The 18,187-nt window shown below is 40.6% G+C and overlaps 1 protein-coding gene across 1 annotated transcript; it reads right to left on the reverse strand.

Moving 5' to 3' along the window:
* Positions 1-12,236: 12,236 nt before the first annotated feature.
* LOC118720176 (DDB1- and CUL4-associated factor 8-like) lies at positions 12,237-14,012 on the reverse strand. Its single transcript, XM_036440094.1, has one exon. It carries the CDS (start codon positions 14,010-14,012, stop codon positions 12,237-12,239), a length of 1,776 nt encoding a protein of 591 aa, XP_036295987.1.
* Between the last annotated feature and the right edge of the window lie 4,175 nt (positions 14,013-18,187).

Consider the following 18,187-nt stretch of genomic DNA (forward strand, 5'->3'; position numbering starts at 1 on the left):
TATGTGAATAATCAAGCCAATTTATTGAAACTAGATTTATGCAGTAAATAGTCTTAATTTGACTATATTTAAAAAATTAGGGTGGTTTTAGGGAGAGAAATTGTGCTTCCAAAGAATCTGTAGTATGCAGTTGTAGATATTAGAATACAGTTCATTGTCTTTCAGGTTTTGTTTTTTTACCTCAAATTGTGACAGGGTCCTGAATTTTTCTGGTTTCCTTAAATACCTGGTTACAATTCTTCAAACTAATGTTTAATTTCTCTCCAGTTACTTTGAGTTGGGATCTAAAAAGTTTCCTCTCCTGAGCCTTACAATCGCTAAATGACATGAGGTGAACTTGAGAAATATCAGGACAGCTCATTCTGAAATAATATCAGTGACAGGCTGATGCTGTATAAGCCATGTAGAATTTTCCTGAACACTGATGACATGCCTAGACATTCAACTGCAGACTAGGAGACGATCAGGTAGTCACTGCCTGCCTTCATTTCAGCAAAAGAAACTCAACAATTGAACTCAACAGTTGAACCGAACTGACTTATTCTTAGAACTGGATGATTGGATCAATTAAATATGGAGCAATCTAACAACTTAGCTTCTGGAATGTGAAACTTTAAACAATAAAGTTTTAAAGTCAAAGACTGAAGGGACCACTTGAAGCTGCTTTTTGGGATATTGATCTTGAGCTATTTATTAATCACAAAGGACTCAGAAATAACCTTTGGCTCTAACCCCTCTCCTGCCAAACAGATTCAAGCAGAGATGCCTGCTTCAGGAGATGGAGAGTTTAGGATGTCCTCTTACCCTATTTTGAATTAAGTATGATAAACAGCAGGGCTTCATGCAAATGCCTGTTAGATAGATACAGCTGGTGTCCCATTGTTTCTGAGTGGCCTAGCAAAGATTTGCCTGCCATGAGTGTTCCTCTCTTCCTCAGCTACCTGAAAATCAACCATTGTCACTTCTAAAATCTAATAACCCATTTCCTCTCCCAGATCTCCTTTGTACAAAAATGTTTTAGATGCCCAATGTTGCCTCACTGTCTTGGGAATTTTCATACCTATGTGAATTCCCATGTGCATGTAACAAACTTTTATTTTCTCCTGATAACCAGTTTCTGTTAATTTGGTCATTAGTCCAGTGTAGAAGAACTTACAAGGTGGGAGGGAAACTATTAATATTTTTTAGCCCTCACACTTATGAATCTCAAATTCAAAGCATACCTTAGCTTGAATGATTGGTTCTTTTGATTACTCTGCTAAAAAGTTATAATGACCCTGAGATTCTAGGGACTGTCTTACAACACTGTGAGGGATTAAAACCCATATAGATAACTATTAAGATCTTGGATCACATAAGGAAGCCTATTTTTTCTGCAGTGAGCCACTCTCTAATGGTCAAGATTCTAGCCTTAGGTGTTAACCTCTTAAGGTTAATAAGTGGTAATTGATAGTCACATTCATGAATATTTTTAAAGCTTGCAATTATGAATTTTTAGTGAAAAGGAGTAACTGTATAATTTTCATATGTTTTTAGAAATGTGGAAATAAACATACTTTAACATCAACACATAGAACTAAATATTTGGGGGTGGGGAGATGATTTTGTTCCACATGCTTCCCATAAGAGTTCCTTCTCAAGAATAAAAATGTTTGCAGAATTTTAGGGTGATGGAACTACTCTGTATGGTTCTGGAGTGGTGGATACATGAATCAGTGCATCTGTCAAAATTCATGGAGTTGTACATCAAAAATAATGAGCTTTAATATATGCAAACTAAAAAAATTTTAACCGGGATGTCAGGGGATCTCAGAATCAAATACACACTATGACAAATGAATCTAAGTCTATTATAAATGTATGATACAACCTCACTGAAGCAGGTGGGATAAAAAGAAGCTGACTAAATAACTTTGTCAAATCCTGTTTTGAAGGGCAACCGTAAGGGTAAAGGCAGAACAAACTGTATGTAGAAAAAGTACTCTATTGGAAAATTAGTTTCTCTTGAGGATTTGGGTTAAGTAATAACTTTCAACTGGCTTTACATATATGTCTTGGCTAGATTAAATAGAAAAATGGATGATGGATAGTGAGAACCAGGTGTTTTACTGTCAGAGAGAGAAATTATAGGTAATCAACTAGGGAAGTCTAGATGAACCTTGCTGTACTAAATTGGAATTGGAAATACCAGTATTAATGTCCAATTAGGTTAACATGATAGATAGATAGATAGATAGATAGATAGATAGATAGATGATAGAGGCAGGAATAATTATATATATGTGTGTATACATGGGTTAGTATACTGATGTGTATTTCATAGCACTCTCCACTGAGAAGCCCTGGGAAGAATGACACCCCAGTGCTAATAAGTACCCCAAGAACCCAGATATTGGTTTCTCATACAATTCTCCAGTGAAGGGAAACAGGGATCCTTGGAGAAATGTGTGATTCTAGTGTTGGGCTGGAGAATATACAAGATAAACCCTGAGCATCTTGCAGTTCCAGATAGTAAGGAAGTGGGATGAAAATATATCAAAAGGAGACATGAAAACTTAGTTCCCAATGGCCAAAACTGGAACAATTTCACCAGCCCTCCCAAATAATGTGTCATCACATATGACCTACAGAATTAAATATTCATCAATCCATCCTGGTATAAATACATAAATAAACATAAACAAACAAACAAACAAACATACCAATGTAAAGTAAGATGTTAACATTAGGGAAAATTGAGTAAGGGTTATGTGGGAATTCTTTGTATTATCATTGGAACTTTTCTATAAATCTAAAATTATTTCAAAATAATAAAAAATGCGTTACGTTTTAAAAATCCATGGTAATGTTTATTGTGTCAGTAGAAATCATTCAGTTCCCTCAGTTTGTGAAGTCTCTGCTTGTTTTGTGATTCATGCTGAGTAACTTTCATTATTTGTGACCTTTTGAAAATGTTCTTTCTTTCATCATTTCTTTATTTTGCTCAATGATGTGCTTTTGGAAAGTGGTTTCCAATAAAAGTTCAGTAAAAAGTGTAAATTGAAATAAAGATGAAATTTTAAAGGACAACATTTAGTAAATTCTTAAAGGGAAAAAAATTCTTAAAGGAACATATTACACCAAACTAAACTGTAGAGTTCTTAGTATTTAGGAACAGTACAAAATATTCTTGCATAGCTGCTTTCTTTAAAGCACTGATCATTTAACAGGAAACTTTGCAGTAAGTAAAATTGTGTAGACATCTTAGAGCAGAGGTGGAGTTGAGCTGGATTTGTATTGGTTGAAGGGGTTTTTAAGAGTGGAGCATGTGAAATGGTGAGTGTAGGCAAGTCTTTTCAGATGTTTGGCTATGAAGAGGAAAAGAAAAAAAGAGTGACAGCTGGAGTGAGATGTAGAATTAAGGGATCATTGTTATACTTAATTTTTTTAAAAAATATGTTTTTTATTGATTTCAGAGAGGAAGGGAGAGGGAGAGAGAGAAACATTAATGATGAGAGAAAATCATTGATTGGCCACCTCCTACATACCCCACACTAGGGATAGAGCCTGCAACCGGCCATGTACCCCAACTGGGAAGAGAACTGTGACCTCCTGAGTCATAGGTTGACACTCTACCACTGAGCCATGTTGCCTGGGCTATTTTTAAGATAAAGGACATTAGAAATATATAGATTGTAAACATCTAGGTGTGAGAAAGAAATAAATTATATAGGAAATTGAAGAAAATATCAGGATTCAAGCCCTTGAGGAGGTGTGATCTAGAAACCAGTGGAACAATGTCCTTTCCTATGATCAGACCAGATAGTATGAATTCTGTCAGAAAATTCACAGGTTTGGTGGTGGGAAGATAGGCGTGGGGAGCCTGTTGTTATTGCTTTGACATTGTGGCCTATAAAATATGAGGTAAGGCCACCATGTTAGACTCATAGGATAGGGAATTTTGTAGATTTAAAAAGAGAATATAATTGAACCTCATTTTCTCAGAAAGTAAGACAATAAACTTTCTAGAGCAGTAGTCGGCAAACTCGTTAGTCAACAGAGCCAAACATCAACAGTACAAGGATTTAAATTTCTTTTGAGATCCAAATTTTTAAACTTAAACTTCTTCTAATGCCACTTATTCAAAATAGACTCACCCAGGCCCTGGTATTTTGTGGAAGAGCCACACTCAAGGGGCCAAAGAGCCTCTTGTGGCTTGAGAGCTACAGTATGCTGACCACAGTCCTAGGGAATATATATAATTTTTTTCAAGGAACATAGATTTGTAAATTTGCCTTGGCCATCACATTACTGACATTTTATTTGAAATCCAGATGTGGCATGGAAGTGGATAGTAAAGATGTGTGGCAAAACCTTGCTTCACTGGAGATAAAGGAGGTGCTCCTGGGTGAACTAGATAACAGACATTATTACAACATCCATGATTTCTGTGGAAGTCAGGTCAATTTCATTTAAAGTCTTCTAATCTGGAATTTGCACTTACCACCAAATGCTCATACGTTTTCAGTTGCCCTGGCTGGGTGACTCAGTTGCTTGGAACATCATCCTGTACATCAAAAGTTTGCAGGTTCGATTCCCAGTAAAGGCACATACCTAGATTCTGGAAGCATACAGGAGGCAACTGATGGACGTTTGTGGCTCACATCGATGTTCCTCTCTCTCTCTCTCTCTCTCTCTCTCTCTCTCTCTCTCTCTCTCTCTCTCTCTCTCCTCCCTTTCTTTCTCTCTTAAAGCAATAAAAACAGATTGTCAGGCGAGGATTAAAATAAAAAATTTTCTGTTGATCATGCCTATGCATATACAAGGAGAATGCTCACAACTTCAGTATAATACAAATCAAGGCCCATCGTAGGGTTAACAGGGAAGATGCTTCCTTAGAGCCCTATAGAGGAGAGGCATATTCTCATACTCTTTCAGAAACTCAGTTTCTGAAACCTGGACTAAAACCTGAGAAATCTCTGTAATGAGAATCAGATGCCTTGACATGAGGAAACAAATATCCCAACATGGTCCAGGATGGTGTATAAAGAAAAAAAAAATCAGCCCTAGCCGGTTTGGCTCAGTGGATAGAGTGTCGGCCTGTGGACTGAAGGGTCCTAGATTCGATTCCATTAAAGGGCACATGCACATGTTGTGGGCTTGATCCCTAGTGGCGGGCATTCAGGAGGCAGCCAATTAATGATTCTCTCTCATCATTGATGTTTCTATCTTCCTCTCCCTCTCCCTCTCTCTTCCTCTCTGAAATCAATAAAAATATATATAAAAAAAGAAAAAAATCAGCAGTTTTTTTAAATTTCAAAATGAGCACAGACATGTTTTAAAATACTGAGGGGGATCTATTGGGATCAATATTAAAGGTTGAAATTGCCAACTGAAATCAGAAGCCACCTTATGGCAGATGCTATATTAGAGCAAACCCAATAAGGCACTGTTCTTAAGTTTTAGTGCAGTAATCACACATGAGCTTTTTGTAAATGGTCACTTTGTTCAATTCTCATATTAATTAGTTCTTATTAATGAGATGCTCTCAGATTGCCCATATGTCTTATCATCGACAATCAGTTACCCTTAAATGTATTTTGCAGTCACCGTACCTCTTACTTCTCCATCATTCCCTGCATTTGCTGGGATCTCCTGAACAACTTTAATTTGAATGTAGTGCTTTTAGTGCACATTCTTGTTTGTTCTTTTTAAAAATATATTTTTATTGATTTTTTTACAGAGAGGAAGGGAGAGGGATAGAGAGTTAGAAACATTGATGGGAGAGAAACATCGATCCACTGCCCCCTGCATGCCCCTTACTGGGGATCAAGCCTGCAACCAAGGTACATGCCCTCAACTGAAATCTAACCCTGGACCTTTCAGTCCATGGCCCAACATTCTATCCACTGAGCCAAACTGTTCAGGGCTCTTATTTGTTCTTAATGTTAATTGGGAATGCTTCTGTTTCGGCGAAAAAAGCTTTGATTTCTTACCTCCCACCTTTTTAAATTATTCTATGTTGAGTTAATAACCAAATTAAAAGTGACAGATGAACAGGAGAAAAATCAGTCTTTAATAAATGTGCATGAGGAATTCACATTGGCATAAAAATTTCAAAGACATTAGATTTCAGAAGTAAGAATGGGTGATCTTCAGGTAGTTAAGGAGCAGTAGGACACACTCTTGCAAGGAGATTCAGACACAGTGGGACACAGGGGGTATCCAGCTAACAGGCAGCTGCCTGAAGCCCTCTTGTTTACCATACTTAACACAAATTGTGTTAAGGAGACATCCTAAACTCACCAAACTGAAGCAGGATTCTCTGTCTGAATCTCTTGGTCAGGAAAAGGGGGAGGGTCAAAGGTTATTTCTAAGTTTTGTTTCTTATTAAACAGCTTAAATCAACATTCCCAAAAGCAGCCCAGCTGGCATGGCTCAGTAGTTGAGAGCTGACCTACGAACCAGTAGGTCACAGTTCTATTCCTGGTCAGGGCACATGCCCAGGTTGTGGACTCCATTCCCAGTGTGGGGTGTGCAGGAGGCAACCAATCCATGATTCTCTTTCATCATTGATGTTTCTTTCTCTCTTCCTTCCTCTTTGGAGTAATAAAAATATTTAAAAAAGAAATATCCCCCAAAACAGCTTCAGGGTGGCAGAATTTTGGTCCGTCCACTAGCAAAAATATTTTCAGTCAATGTCATCCAAATCAATGTGTAGCTGAAGCTACAGGTACTGACACTACCCCAGAATTTATTGTTTTCATATTTGTAATTTTTTTTTTACTGGATCATTGTTGTTGTTTTGGTCATTCTCCTCAGAGGCCTACAATTCAATTTCAGGGACTTGGGCTGCTAACATGTCTGTCACACAGCTGACAGAAGCCCAAAGTGAGACTACAGCCACCTTAATAGGTGAAAGGTGACTTTTAAATGTCATGATTTTTAGTGTGGTTTATGTATAATATCAAAGAAAGACTATTTAAAACTTGAAAAATATCATGAAAGAATCTTGAGACTTGGGGTCCCAATTTCTATTGTCACCTAAGTCCAATTACCACACACCAAAACAATCTTGCTATGTTCCGCTATATGATGGATTAATTTAGTAGCAAATTCTATTTGATCCTCTAATTTATACCTTCTTAGCTAATGACTTTGGAAAGTTACCTTCACTGAACTTCAGTTTTCTGTTCTCCATTTTAAGGTTTATTTTGAAGAATTATTAAGACAATACATTTTGAATATACTTGCTAGTATCTGATTTCCATAGACGTTTGCTTATATAATAATAGGCTTAGAGATAAAGAGGCTGCCGAAGTTACAGGGGGCTGGGGGGAGATAAATATTGTACTTTGTGCAAAACACCAGGACAGGGAACTTCCCAATGCTTTTATAGTGAAAACATCCCAAACTCCCCAATTCTCCCCAGGACACAGCCTGTAGTAAGTTCCTTCTCATATACCCATCTCTCAACACATTGTCCACTAAAGAAATATGCATTAAGTGCTCCATAAGGTTCTGAGAATGAAACCTGAAAATCTAAACTTCTCATTTTACTATGGAAGATACTGAAATAAGGGCAAATTAAGTTAGTTAGTAAAGTTTACAGATGTTGATCACCCGTTAGGTACAATCCAGTCTGTTGTAAATTTCTTGCATCATGCTTTTGGCTCACATGGTAGAAGGAGCAATGCTGAAAGTCACTGCTGGACAAATAGAACTCACTGCAAAATTTTGGCCTGCCATTTAGCAATTAGGCTCCTTTATATGTTTTTCCCCCATCTGTGGTCTTTTCCACACCTGTCCTTTTAAGGAATGGCTGCCAGAAGATGTCTTTTTTAAAAGTATAGTTTGGCATCTATCACAGCACTATGCCGTTAAAATCTGTGCATAATTAGGACATAATTATAATATTGCATAAAGGACATGAGAGCCTACACAGAATTGTCCTATAGATATTCCATTATGAAATGAAAATAATTGGTGTTGAAAAATTAAATTTGAAGGTGAAATTTTGCCTGCTTATGTGATAGGACTGTTAGCTTTGCCCACCACCTCATGGTAAGTTGGTTGTAATATTTATTGTTCTCTTCCATATACTAACAGACCACATTAACATTTACATAAATTAATCTGGTAACATTCCTTTCATTTTCCTGGACCTATACCACCAGTTTGGTTTTCACCTATTATCATAACTTTACTTTTCAAATTAGTTTTTGGATTCCATAATCTCTCTCTTCCTCTCTCTCCCCATCTATCTCTATATCTACTCATCTATCTGTCCATTTATATGGATCAAGTCAAATGTCTCTCTTAAGAGGAATTTCCTCTTCCAAATGGAAAATTGTCTACACAGTCTGGTGCCTTACTCAATCCAAAGTGCATGGGGATGGTTGCCTCCCTCAGGGTTCAAAGAGGAACAGAAACACTGGAGGTGATACCCTTATAGGAGGGGACTTGTAATGGGGACCTGATGGTATGTGATTGCAGGATCTGCATCAGCAGCCTCCATGAGGCTTTTGTCTCTGCTTCAGGTGCCAGAGCCTGAGGGCAGCATAGCATTCAGGGAGGAGAGAGGGATGAGAAGTGGGGAAGCAGGAAAGACTGGAATCCCTAAGGAACAGATGAAACCTGAGAGGACAGTCTGAAAACCCTGCTGATCTTTCACAGCCCCCAAACCTCCAACCATGGGGACCAGAGGGCTGGGCAGAAGTGGGTCCTCACTCTTTCTTAGGGAGCTGCTGAGGATGAAGGAACTCAGGGGGAGCCGCTGTAGCTATGGGCCTGGCTGCTGCCTCACACTAAGGTAAGCCAGTAGAGGAGTGCCAATGTGCCTCTGTCCCTTCTGTCTGAGCATAAATCAAACAGGGCTGGCTCCTACTTGCCTTCCAAACCTCACTCTAAGTGGCTCTCTGTTTTTTTATTTTGTTTTTTTATCTTTATTGTTGAAAGTATTACATATGTCCCATTCCACCCCTTGACCTCTTCCAGGCTGCCCCCCTTCCATCCCAGTGCCTGTTTTTGTAGAATCTCAGAGCGAAGCAGGGAACTCTGAAGAAGGCTTTAGTTCAGAGTACAAACCCCCAATGACAGAGGTGCTTCCAAAGAGCAGGTGAATAAAGAACTGAGTCATAATTAGCTCTTGCCACTGTTCTCACTGCCAGAATGTGTCAGTGGAAATTCCAAAAGGTTTTTTATTTGTTGATTGTATTCCTAGTATACACCTCAGACAATTGTGCAAGGTAGCTCTACACTTGGGATTCAGGTTTATAACTGGTCTCCTTATATCCTTTATTAAACCAGTGTTAGTTCAGATTCACTATATTTTTTTCAAATTTCAATAAAATATTTACTGTTGAAAGTATTATATATGTTCCCCTTCTCCCCCATTGACTCCCTCTAGCCTGCCTCTATCCTCTGCCCCAGGCATTACCACCATATTTTCACTGTCCATGGGTTATGCATAAATGCATATAAGTTCTTTGATTTATCTCTTCCCACCCAAATACCCCCTGCCCCGTCCCAACACACACACACACACACACACACACACACACACACACACTCACACACACACACATATTTTAGGTCCTTTGCTGACAGCAGTCCTTGGGAGGGGCTACCCATGGCCACAGATACCTAGGAAGTTGTCCATAACTTTGAATCTCAATGAGCAGAAATGTTGGTCAATAACTTTCCATTCTAAAATCTAATCTCATTATTTACATGCCTCCACCTGCTTTCAAGGGGCCAGAGATAACAGGCATTTTAAGGAACATTATTGAAGAAAAGCCTTTGTTAGGGCACAGGATGTTTTATCACATCCTTCTTTACTGACAAACGTCTGAAAAGAAGGATGTTACACTTCGCAGAGGTGTTGGGGCCAAGGAGGCCTCTGCATCCCTCACACGAATGTTTATAAAACAAAAACATTACTACTGAGCTATAATTGGACATATGCCCCACATATACATTAAAGAAGGCTTAGAACAAAATATTTTTAAAAGCAATTTAGCCTCTTAAAGAGTCAGAGAGAATCTTGAGCAACGCAGAGATGCCTAATGAGATATTTATTCCAAAGTTATCACACACTTATCTGTCAGTATAAACAACTCTTTATTGCAACATGAATTCATTCTTCAAAAGAGTTTCAAATACATACTTTCAAATATTAGGCATTCTTATATTCTTGGCTGGTATCTTTTAGGAGATGTTTGTCCCAGGAGAACTTCTTGGAAAGTAATCTGTTGGGAGTTCTCAGCCATGAAACTGCATAAGAATTCAAAGTACAGAGTAAACAATATCGTGTAATTAAATTTCATCCTTACCAGTCCCTCTACTCAAATTAATCAATATTATCACGAGCATTCATAAAATGGAAACAACACAAAGTTATTAATTCTAAACAGACAAAATATCTTGCTAGGAATTCATCTAACCACCTTTTCTTCCATTTTCTTTTCTGTTCCATTTTCTATTCTGTTTTAAATGACAGTGTTAGTTGAGACTCACTGTGTTCTTTTGTGATATTCAATGGCTTTTCCTGACAGCAGACCTTGGAAGCAGCTACCCCTGGGCCCCAGATACCCATGAAGTTGTTCCTAACTTATCCCTCCCCCTTCCTCTCTGAAATAAATAAAATATATTAATTTTAATTCTAAAGTCTAATCTCATAATATAAAATTCTCCATCTGCTCTCAAGGGGCCAGAGATAATATGCATGACTGAAGAAAAGCATTTGTTAGGGCACAGAATGTTTGATCACATCCTCTTTACCAACAAACTTTGGAAAAGAATGGTGTTGGGGCCAAGGAGGACTCTGCTTCACTTACACAAATAATGTTTGAAAACCAAAAACATTATTACTGAATGGTAATTGGACATTTTGTCCCACGTTTATAATAAATAAGGCTTAAAACAAAATATTTTTAAAAACAATTTAACCTCATGAAATGAGCCAAAGAGAATGTTGAGCAACACCTAAATGTTTAATGAGATACTTATTCTAATATCAAAGTTATCTATTCATATTAACAACTCTTTATTGCAATATGAAGTTATTTGGAAATCAGTTGAAAAATATACTTTCAAATATGAGGAATTCTTATGTACTTGGCTGGTATCTTTTAGGAGATGTTTGTCTCAGGAGAACTTCTTGGAAAGTAATCTTTTGGGAGTTCTCAGCCATGAAACTGCATGAGAATTCAAAGTACAGAGTAAACAATATCGTGTAATTAAATTTCATCCTTACTAGTCCCTCTAGTCAAATTAATCAATATTAATACGTGCATTCATAAAACGGGAACAACACAAAGTTATCAATTCTAGACGAATAAATTATCTTGCTGGGAATTTATCTAACCACCTTTTCTTCAATTTCCTTTTCTGTTTTAAACCACAGTGTTAGTTCTGACTCACTGTGTTCTTTTATGACATTTATGGTCTTTTCCTGACAGCAGACCTTGGGAGGGGCTGCCCATGGGCCCCAGATATCTAGAAAGTTGCCCTTAACTTTGAATCTCTGGGCATAAAGTTTAATCTCATTATATAAGTTTCTCTACCTGCTCTTAAGGGGCCAGAGACATATGCATTTTAAGGAGCATTATTGAAGAAAAGCCTCTGTTAGGCCACAGGATGTTTTATCACATCCTTCTTCACCAACAAACATCTGACAAGAAGGGTATTATCATTCACAGGGGTGTTGGTGGCCATGTCTCTCTCTCTCTCAATTGCTCTTTGAGAGTGACTGTGTGAGTATGCAGGACTATGTATGTATGTACATACACACTTTTTATTTAATTTTTAAGAATAAACACATTTAACTTTTTTTAAGCTCAACTTAAAACCTTAATATTATCTACTAAAGATGAAAAAAAAGTAATTTTTCCAAGTGTCAGAAATGAGAATATAGATTCAATGAAACCATCAGTATTTCCTTCTGAATTAGGAACCTTTAGAAGTCAATCATAAGAAGACAAAAGCAAAAGGGCACGAATAAATGGCTTACACATTCCCGTAGAAATAAGGAGCAAAGAAACCAAGTGAAAGAAAAGGAATGAGTAAAGAAAAACGTCATAGAGGAAGAAAAGATAGTACAGGCAACAGATGAAAGAAGGTTTTCATAGTGGGAAGTAACAGGCAAAAGACAAATCTAACAGGTAAACTGAATTGCAAACTTCAAAGTCCTACTGGGGTGACCTCTAGCTGGAGCAGGAATCAGGCATTCAGGATGGCGGGATCCACTGACCATCTTAGTTTTCTTCCTCCTGGGATGTATCTGAGGAACCAGAAGACTCTTCTGACTCAACATCCAGGACTCTACCTTCAAGAGGTGCCCTGCGCAGCCGTGGACCAGAATGATTTCCATGTGTGAAGTGATGCATGAGGAATGAAAGCATGTTATTGTCATACAAGTGGTTGTGGCCCGAGCCATCTTTATCTCGATCCTGCTTGTTCTTCTTAATTACATCATGTAACCCAATAAGCTTAGTGGTGGCCTTGGCTGTGGGTGCCCAGATCTTGGGATCATGGTCTAGGCCACTGGTCGCCATCACAGGGAGGTAAGGATGGGGCTCAAGACAATTGATGTTCCCCGCCCTGTCCCCCTCCATGAACTGGATGATCTGACAGGAGGATTTCTCCCAGAGGAAGATGTGGCCACAGTCACTACCACTCATCACAAACTCGCTTTGGGGCCCATAGAAATTGACCCCCTTGACCGTGGCATTATTTCTGTGCCCCTTGTATCTCTTCACATACTGGGCCCCATCGGCGTGGGAGGACTGGAAGAGGTAAATATCTTCGTCGTTGTAACTGACCAGGAGCTCGGTGCCATCGTGGCTGTACACCAGGCAGGTGATGAAGGACTTGGAGTCGCAGTTGACCAGGTGGTGAGGACAGAACTTCTTGAGCAGCCCGTAGTTGTGGGTCTCGTTGATTTTCCTCTGGTCGTAGATCCTCACAAACTGGTCCCGTCCCCCCACGGCAAACTGGTAGGTGTTGGCAGGATTGATGAAGACCGTGTACAGCCCCACCCTCCTCTCGTTCTCCTTGGTGACCACCACCCTGGACGCGGGGCTGTCCTGCCTGAGGTCGATGGCGAAGACCACCGCGTCCTCCCCCGCGGTGAGGAACTTGACGGGGGAGTCGGGCTCCAGGGCCAGCTTGTGGCAGGCCCCCCGGTGCTGGGCCACGCGCCTGGACACCCTGCTGAGCGAGATGGCTGGCAGCTGGGCGATGCGCACCTGCCCGTCGCGGGCACAAGTGGCCAGCGTGGAGTCGCCGCAGTTGGGCAGGAACTTGGCCTGGAAGACATTGTTCCTGTGGCCCGTGTTGAAGGCCATGACGGCGCGCTGGCGCACCCAGTCCCACACGATGACCGTGAGGTCGTCGCTGCTGCTGGCCAGCCAGGTGCCGCGCTGGTTGAAGTGGACGCTGTTGACACAGCCGCTGTGGCCCTCCAGCCCGTACTGCAGGCGGAAGCGCTGCACGAAGAGCCCAGCCCCGCAGGCCTCGTACACGAAGCGGCCGCGGGAGCCCAGCTGGCGGTCGCGCAGGGCCCTGAGCACCTGCCAGCGGGGCCGGGGCAGCGCCGAGGTCTCCGAGGCCACCCACTCCTGCAGGGCCGCCTCCTCATCGGGCACGGACACGGGCCAGCGGCGGCTGGCCTCCCTGCTCTGGCCCTGGAGCTGCTCTGCTGCTGCCACCTCCTGCTCCTCTCCCCCTTTCTCTTCCTCCTCTGCCCCATCCTCTTCCTCCCCTTCTTCTCTGGGCTCATGGTCTGAGTACTCGCCTGTGGCTTCTGCTCTGTCCTCCGGGATCACGGAGATGATGCCCGTGTCAGTGCTCTGGCTCTCCACGCTGGCCAGGAGGGGGGCCCCGGCATCCCCGCTGCCGCCTGGGTGCCTGGCCGCCCACCAGAGCCGCTGAGGCTGAGAACTCAGGTGCAGGCCCCGGGCTGTCCCCACGCTGCCCTCCGGCTCCGAGTGCTCCCCGGAGCCATCTGTGCTGTCCCCGTAGCCAGACATGTCTGCTGTGCTCACGCACCGTGACCCCGCTTTGGTGGGAAAGTTCTAGAAGCCTGGGGAAGGCAGCGGGACAGCCACGGGTCGCCACGGGTCAGCAGACAACAAGGGAGGCCTCGGGCTGGACAGCACTGGGATCAGCCAAGGTGTGAAGGGCGACTTCCGGTTCGTGGGGAGGCAGGTATGGGAGCCGGTGAGGGTGAAAAGACCTCTGCCATCCGGGGTCTCGCGAGGCTTCAGGGCAGCACAGAGTTCCACCCATAGCCCCGCCCGCAGCCACTGACCCTGCATCCTCAGGGCAGGCTGTTCCTCCAAGATGGAAACTTGTTGCTCCTTGGCAACATTCTTACCAGGAAGCGGGCAACAAAACATCCCGCTCAGGTAAACACTTACCTCAGACTCTCGTGCTGTGCTTGAAGGTAATGTCCCCCATGTAATGAAGAAGCCAATGCGATGAACGACTGCCAAGGCCCGCACAGCTAGTGAGTTCCTCAAAAACAGACACTGTCTTCAGCAAATCCAGCCGCTTAAAGGACACCTGGAGAGCTCAAATGGGTAGGAAGCCCTAGGGTTGACTGATAAAATATACAATGCCTAGTTAATTGCATTTGAGATTTTTAAAATGAGGATATTTCAGAATAAATAGTTCCCAAATATTGCAGTTGACATGACTTCTACTAAAGATATTTATTATTTATTTGAAATGCAAATTTCACTGTGTTTTCTCCATTTTTATTTGTTATACCTGGCAATCTTGTTTAGTGAGCAGTGTAATTTTGTCCCTCAGTGTAATCAAGGCTGAAATCACTGGGTCAATTTCAAGTAGACACTGAAATGAGTAACTGTGTCAGGTATTTGAAAGAGAAGCACGTTTATATTTTCTTTTTTTCACCTGAGATTCTGTGTGTTTATTTGGCGTTTGTTCAGTTTAACTTAATTTCATGAGAAAGAAATTCTGCTGTGATGTTATAAAACTACCAATTTATTTAAAGTAAAACCCCAGCCGAAACCTGTTTGGCTCAGTGGATAGAGCGTCGGCTTGGGGACTGAAGGGTCCCGGGTTCGATTCCGGTCCAGGGCATGTACCTTGGTTGTGGGCATATCCCCAGTAGAGGGTGTGCAAGAGGCAGCTGATCGATGACTCTCTCTCATCGATGTTTCTAACTCTCTATCCCTCTCTCTTCCTCTCTGTACAAAATCAATAAAAAATATATTTAAAATAAAATAAAATAAAGCCCAGCTTGATAAGAGGCTTGAATGTGGGTGCTTTTAGGAGAAGAACGTTCTTTGGAGACAGACAGTTCACTGGAAGTGCTGGGTTAACTTCAGAGCTTTTCAAAATGAATTATCTCTGGTGATGTCAGTCAGTTTTCCAAGGCCTCAGTAAACTGCTGACCAAGAAGGTGGAAAACAAGACTTCCCTCAGAATAATTGCAAGATCAATGCAAAGTTGATTAAACATATTGTAGAATTATAAAATTTTCTAAAGGGAGAAAATGGTTCCAAGTCAGACAGTAACAGAAAGACATGTAAAAGGATATTTATAGTGATTTGTAAAGAGTAGCACAGTATACCAAAAACCATCTGAAAGCCTGTCAAGAGTAACATGGAGAAATATTTTAACATACATTTCTATAATGGAATCATGTACAAAAATCATACTTAATGAATTAAAATTGAATACAGCTCTGGCAGTGAATCATAACACTGATGAGGAAACCACAAATGAGAGAGGAATCACTGATGATGTCATTTTGATGCAGATCATCATAGTTTTCCTATGCAGATTTGAAGCGGCAAGGAAATAATTAACTCAGAATTTAGTATAACTATTAGGGGAGGAGCATGTTAAAATCTGGGAGAGAGAAAACTTAGAAAAATCTTGGTAATACTAATAGTTCATCAGGAAATAGGTATGTTGTTGTTCTCCTTGCTATCTATTGTCTGTCATTTACATTTACATACTCTTTTCTATGTATTATACATGGCATAGTAGTGTGTTGTTGTTTCCAGATAATGTTCTTGAACAAGTGGTCTTGCTCTGGTATGGACCACAAAATACAAAAACCAAAGAAAACAAAAATATTACATGATAACCAGAGCATTAAACCCTATTATGCCCATGCAGACATCTTGCAGGTGAGGAATCCCTATTAGTTGACTTGGAAATAAGTCTAGTCCCATTCCAAGGAAGAGTTCCACTGTTAGAAGTAAAATCAGCTTATTTTAATGTGATGCTATTGAATTTACCTGCTCATTAAGTAAACTATGAATTGAATTTTCACTTAAGTTTGCATTTCATTAAGTTTTTCCATTTGATATATTTTTATTCCCATTCATTCATTCATTCACCACAAATTTATATAAAGCTTCTAAGTAAATGCCACATGCTGTTCTAGCTTCTGAGAGTAGTAGTGAACAAAAGTGGTAATCCCTTTGCTCACTGGGAAAAGGAAACAGACAAGTGAATATATAGATCCTGTGAGGCAGAGATGAGTAATTTGGAGAGAAATAAAGCTGTTGAAGTAGAAATATACTAGAGGATGTTACTTTAAATAGTGCGTTCAAAGATGGTCTCATTGTAAGGATGACTTAAGCAGAGGGCTGAAAGAAAGGAGAGATGGAGCATGCAAATATCTAGGATGACAATGATCCCTGTAAAGTTATGTTGTGGGCAAATGCTCTGAAATATTGGCACAATATGCGTGTCCATGGAACTTGAAGGAGGCCCCTATGACTGAAGCATCACAAGTAAGCATACAGAGAGTGTCAGGCAAGGGGATTAGGAGAAGCAAAGGCCATCTCAACAGAGCCTTTTTGACTGACCACCATGAGGAATTTTTATTTTTATTTCATTCTATGTGTGGTGAAAAGCCTTTAGAAGCTTGTGAGCAGGGCAAAGGCATCATCAGACTTACTTCTTGAGAAGGGGACACTGACTGCTGTGTGAATAGAATGGGGTAGAAAGAGAGAGCAGAAGTACTAAGCTATTGCTCTCACCCAGATGAGAAATGACGGTGGCTTCAACTAGCATGAGGATGGTACAGTTGGTGAAAACGGGTTATATTTGGAATATATTGTGAAAGTGGATATGATAACCTTTACTCATAAGTTGAGGATGTATCAGGTAGATTAGTCAAAACCCTGGCTTGGTACGCCTTTCACCTGGGCAGTTTGAAACAGTTTCTCAGTGGGATTTGTTCAACATTGAGAGAAGACTGTAGAGAAATCACAAAGGAAAAGTCAGGAGGACCTTAGGCCTATAATAACCAGGAAGACATTATGCCTCTAGGCCTAAAGGTGGGGAAGAAAGAGAGCAGTTGCCAAAACCTGAGTCAGAAAGGACAGTGTAGAGAGTCTGACCTGATTGGACAGGAGTGATCACTAGCCCTAGGTCAGTGAGCTCATAGGGAGGGAGCTAGAGAGACAACTTCCCCCAATTCATTATTCTCTCTCTGCTCCCCTGCTGGTACTTCCCACTGAGTCATTTGAAGAAGGTAGAATTTTATATTCTGTAACTCTCCTGAATTTATTAATTCTACCGTGTGTGTGTGTGTGTGTGTGTGTGTGTGTGTGAGTGTGTAAGCTTTACTGTTTTCCATATATAAGATAATGTCATCTGCAAACATTAACTTTTACTTCTGCCTTTCCAATTTGGAAGCCTTTTACTTATTTATTTTCATTCATAATTTCTTTTGCTAAAAGTTCCAGTACTGTGTAGACTGGAGAAGTCAAGGACAGAAATCCTGGCCTTTCTGGATCTTTAAAACAAAATAAAAGGACAACTGAAAAGCTTTCAGTTTTTCACTGTGTAGTATGATGTTAGCTGTAGGCTTGTGATGTTGAGGCAAATTCTGTCTATACCTAGCTTGTTAAGAATTTCTCTCATGGAAAAGTACTTAATTTTGTCAAATTTTTGCACTTATTGTGATGATCATGTGATTATTTTATTTTCTTTTTTTAAATTATTATCTAAAGTATTACATGTATAATAGTTTTACATATGTCCCCTTTCCCCCCATTGAGCTCTCCTTGGCCACCCTCCAGGCTCCCAGTGCATGCCCTCACCCCCCTAGTGTCTGCATCCATGGGTTATGCTTATATGCTTGCATACAAGTCGTTTGGTTGATCTCTTACCTCCACCCACGGCCCCTTCCCTATCCCCCCCAACATCCCTT

Source organism: Pipistrellus kuhlii, unplaced genomic scaffold, assembly GCF_014108245.1.
Source record: "Pipistrellus kuhlii isolate mPipKuh1 unplaced genomic scaffold, mPipKuh1.p scaffold_m20_p_16, whole genome shotgun sequence".
NCBI lineage: Eukaryota > Metazoa > Chordata > Mammalia > Chiroptera > Vespertilionidae > Pipistrellus > Pipistrellus kuhlii.